The 5,000-nt window shown below is 47.4% G+C and overlaps 1 protein-coding gene across 1 annotated transcript in view; it reads right to left on the bottom strand.

Annotated features, from left to right (window-relative positions):
* LOC122246822 (uncharacterized) overlaps positions 1-5,000 on the bottom strand; it is a 56,433-nt gene that overhangs the window by 47,951 nt on the left and 3,482 nt on the right. The window contains exon 2 of the mRNA XM_043005585.2: positions 2,080-2,807. Within this exon, the coding sequence (XP_042861519.2) occupies positions 2,080-2,799 (720 nt within the window). The 5' untranslated portion in view covers positions 2,800-2,807. The remainder of the gene's footprint in view (positions 1-2,079; positions 2,808-5,000) is intronic.

The raw sequence follows: 5,000 nt of genomic DNA on the forward strand, positions 1-5,000 counted from the left end.
AGAGAGAGAGAGAGAGAGAGAGAGAGAGAGAGAGAGAGAGAGAGAGAGAGAGAGAGAGAGAGAGTTACAGGCCGGATGCCATTATCTCTCTCACTCTCTCTCTTTCTCTCGCTCTCTGTCTCTCTCAGTCCGGATATGATTCTCTCTCTCTCTCTCTCTCTCTCTCTCTCTCTCTCTCTCTCTCTCTCTCTCTCTCCCTCCCTCTCTCAATCTATTTTCCTCTACTCTAAGTGAAAGAGGAAAGGCCTCAGTTCAATCTGCGTAGATTGGGTTAGCCGTTCTGTCTTTGCGCCTCAATGGGTTCTCGTCCCCGCAAAATGGCGACGATTTCCTCTCTCTGGTTACTCTAATCCTGATACGAAGGGAGAAAACTAAGTAAATCACACTATGCTTGAATCTCTATAAATGTCATAGCCATTCTAAAGATGGAGACAATATATCTCCTTCGTTTTTTTTATTTTTATTTTGGGAAACTAACCTAAAAATATTTCCGAATTTCGACGAGTGTCATAACCATACAACCGAAACCGTGAATTTGAACTAAAGTCACTATGTTTAGAAAGAAAGAAAAAAAAAAGGCAAGCCAAAATAACTAACCTAAAACAATTCCCGAATTTCGACAAGTGTCACAAACCCACACGACCGAAACCACGAAGCCGGATCGAAGCCTCCCTTCTTTCCTGCCTTCGCTAACATCGATGCCGTTTCTACCGCCGCCGCCGCCGCCGCCGCTGTCGCCGCCATTGCCGCTACGCACGTCTGCCCACGTGACTCACCTCCGATTTATTACGCCGACAGACCGAGAACGGCGGCCCATCACCCCCTCCCCTTCCCGCAACCCCTGTACACCCCCCCAGCCCCCAGCCCTCAGACCCCAGCCCATCCCCGCCTCTACCTGTATGACATGGCAGGCGGCTCTCAGACCCTCATGCAGTACGTATACCATGATGCTTAATATACGTGTTGTTTACTTCGCTCTATATGTGTATTTGTGTAGAATTTTCAACCAGTGACCGGTTTTATTTTTTTACTTTTTTTTGCTGTTTGCTTCACTCTTGCATCTACCACTAAACCTTGAATTAAAATCCTTGGGTGTTTTATCTTCTATGACCAGTTGCACGAGAGTAATGACTGTGTCAGTCTATGCATTATCTGTGTTTTGTTCCCTCGTGAAATTTCTCTTACTGCAGTTACGTCACAAACCGATTATATGCTGCTTTGTTCGATAATGATTGCCATCTTGCAATGCACTTTCATTATTAAGAGAAAAGAAAAGTCCTCCGCTTAGTTCAGTTATTCTGAAAAAAAATGATAATAGCAACAGTGGCGGTCGAGCACATAATATTAAAACCTTCCACAGAAGATCCTGTTCTATTGTAGCCTTAGCTGTAGGTAATAACCAAAGTGAATGTGCGCTGCAGGGGAAAATATCTATAAATATATAACACCAGGAAGAATGATCCAGCAGCTGCACAAGCGCTATTTTTCCGGATTTAACCTAGCCACAAATGCCGCCATTTTTACAGTGGTTCGACTCGCACCAAAGTCCGGGTTCGAATCAGTATCGATTTTTTGCGATTTGGAGACTTGTTTTCCCTTTTTTTCTTTGTCAGTTTTCTGTATAAGAAGTACCTCAGTGACGAGAGAATTGCTGTACTCACCTGGATGCCGTAACACACAACGCTCGAATAAGTGTCAACCGAAGCGTGCTTGGTCCAAGGCCTGTGTTATAACCGTATTGATTCCCCTTGTCCTAACCTACACTGCGAGCGACTGTTATAACGGCAGCCGAATGAATATCTATTCTGCCAGGTGGACCGATTGGCGAAAAGGTTAAGTGTAATTTCGTCACGGGGCCTAACCTTACAAACCGACAACTTGAATAACCGGATCTTTTGGGTCGATTTTTTTTTGCTTTCTTTGATTTTATTCGAAGCTACGAATCTCCAAGGCGTCACGCACGAGACATTAGCACGACCGCTGTCTCCGTTTGAAGTGGGGGGGGGGGGAGGCTATACAGATCGCATTTCCGGCATTTCACATGTTGCAAGGCTGTAATGACCTTTTAGGAACACTTACCGATGCAGGTTCGGAGGCGGAGTTGTTGGAGCCCGTGGAGGAGTTGGTCGTGTTGGAGTTGGAGGAAGCGTTGGAGGACCAGCTCCTCGAGGACGTCCGGCCGCTGTTGTTGGCCGAGAAGAAACTGTCGGAGGAGTTGAGGCTGAGGCTGTCTGGGCTGAGCGTCGTGGCCTTTCCCACCTCCATGATTTTGGCTTGGCCTCGAACCCCGGGCAGGCGAAGGAGGTTCTTGAGGCTGGACATGTCCCCCTTGAGACACTGCATCCCGCTCTTGGGCGTGTCCGCGACGTCGCTGTCCTTGAGGGCGGACACATTCATCATGCTCGAGCTGGTGGTGGGCATCTTGGAGGGCGACGTGTGTTCGGGGGAGGTAGGAGGGCCCTCGCTGCGCACCGAGCGGAAGGAGAGCGTGTCGGGCGCCCGTCGGGAGCTGAACGACAGACCGCGGCGCACGCTGGCCTGCGACACGCCCGACCACGTGCCCACTTGGTAACCCACGTCCTTCTCGGCTTGCGCGTACGACGAAGGCACGATCAGGCTGTCGCAGTCCACGCTCCGCTCGCTGTAGGAGTCCCTGAGGGCTGCGACGCCGCACCGGTCGGAAGGCTCGGTCCCGGAGGACGCTCGGCTGACCTCGGACGGGCGCGAGACTGTGGTGGAGGCACTCAGGTGTTGGGCAAGGCTCGAGGTGGACCTCTGGGGACTTGCGTGCTTCAGCATGGCGACTTCTGAGGGAGAGAGAAATGATACGGTTAGTGAAATCGGTGAAGAAAACGAAAAAGAAAAAGAAATACGATATATACATATAAATACAATATAAAAAAAAGTTTTATGCACTGTTGCTGAAATAACTTCCCATCTGACTCCTCCTGCATATAAAAGCTCACGACCAAATCTTCACACACAGCTATAAAAAGACACCCATAACAACACTCAGGCCTCACTAACACCCCTCCCCCTCTCCACCCCTCCACTTAAAAGGTTTACCCTCGCACAAAAAAATCATCCTTTCCAAACAATCAGAACTCTTTATTTCACTCCTTCGGTCACTTTCTTCGTAGGATTTCCCCAAAGCCAACGACGATGAAGATCCAATACCTCGTATCAAATCTTAATGACCAAATGGGCGTCCTCAACCACACTATAAGCCGCCCACACTGACCAGTCTATCTCCCCCTCTATAAACACACTCTTATACACCACCCACCCGTCCACCACCACCCGGTCGGTTGGAAAAGACGAAAAAAAGAGAAAAAAAGAGGAGGGACGTGTAAACAAAAACACAACTTAAGCTACTTCGCCGTGCACTTCCGCCCGCGTTTGAGAGAGGGGCTTTGTTGTTCCCTTCTCCAGCGGCGCCCACGCGTCTTAGGCGGGGCTATGGGCGTTCTAGGTGCTTGCTCTTCCTCTGATCGTTCTTTCTTTTGCTTCCTCTTTCCCTTCTTCTTATCTTGTTATTTTTCATTGTTCTTGTATTCCCCGGATTTTCCTTTTTTTGTCTAATCTTCTCTTTTTTTTTCCTTTCCTTCTCTCTCTCTCTCTCTCTTGCTCTTTCTCTCTCTTTCTCTCTCTCTCTCTCTCTCTCTCTTTCTCTCTCTCTCTCTCTCTCTCTCTCTCTCTCTCTCTCTCTCTCTCTCTCTCTCTCTCTCTCTCTCTCTCTCTCCCTCTCCCTCTCCCTCTCCCTCTCCCTCTCCCTCTCTCCCTCTCCCTCTCTCTCCCATCCATTACTCAGATCCGCAATTATGTGCTTGAGGGAGGAGATAGATACACAATCCCCCCTCTGCCAGTAGAACGTGATGGAGCGGGACTGAAATTCATCCGATCTATATTTGGCTCAGGAGATGGTTCTTAGCGACGCCTGCAGTCGAGGAACGTCTGCCACCGCTGCGGCTGGGAATGAGCCTTTTCTTTTCGGGGATTTTGGTGCAATGGGGGTTGGTATTATGTCCGGGTATGTACTAGAATAGGCGGATATGTACACGCTCACACACACGTAAATAGATGCGAATGCGAACACGCACACACACATACACGCAAATGCAAACGCAAAAACACACACGCAAACGCAAACACACACACTCACTCACTCACTCATGCACTCACACACACACACACACTCACACACACACTCACTCATTCACACACACACACACACACACACTCACAGATACACAAACACACACACACACATGAAATTCCACACACACACCTAAATCCGTTCTAATATTTTGCGGTTTGGACAATCACGCAAAATGATGAAATCCCTATATTGATATTATGTCATTTCATGTCAGCAGCGCCGTATGACACGCCTGAGGAAAATTCGCTTCCGTAATTATGTTAGTTAATGACCGAATCTTTCCCAATAAACAACGTGTCTCCCCCGCCATTACGCTATTTGATATAGGCCTAAATTTCTATTAAACGAGCGAAATTTTTTGGGTCTAATCGCCCCGTGTCATTTTTTTGGATAAGTGGTTTATGTCAAAACGACTTTACCGATTTGACAGTCGAGGGAATCTGTTGAATAATGATTACAATATTATTAGGAAACCTTGATGGAACTGATATTTCCACATAACTACAAACATTTTATCATGTGTTTTGATTTTTTATGAATAGTTATAAAGCTTGTGTGGTGCGTAATCACATGTTGAAAGGTCTCTTTAAAACAAGAGCATTATGGCGTCGGCCGCTACATAACCTTCTCTTAATGTTCGTGTCGTCATCCATAAGACAAGCATTAGATTGTCTTCAACTAACACTTCCTCCTCTCGTTCTGTTTGTTTGTCTGCCTGTCTGCCTCTTCCCTTTTCTTCTCGTCTCGTCCCGTCTTTTCTCGTCTCTTCACGTTTTTTTCCCGTGTTGTCTCGTCTCTTCTCCTCTTGCTTCTTATTTTAATTTTCTCATCTCTTCTCCTT

Source organism: Penaeus japonicus, unplaced genomic scaffold (assembly GCF_977035675.1).
Source record: "Penaeus japonicus unplaced genomic scaffold, GWHDUDI00000001_assembly GWHDUDI00000024, whole genome shotgun sequence".
Taxonomy (NCBI): domain Eukaryota; kingdom Metazoa; phylum Arthropoda; class Malacostraca; order Decapoda; family Penaeidae; genus Penaeus; species Penaeus japonicus.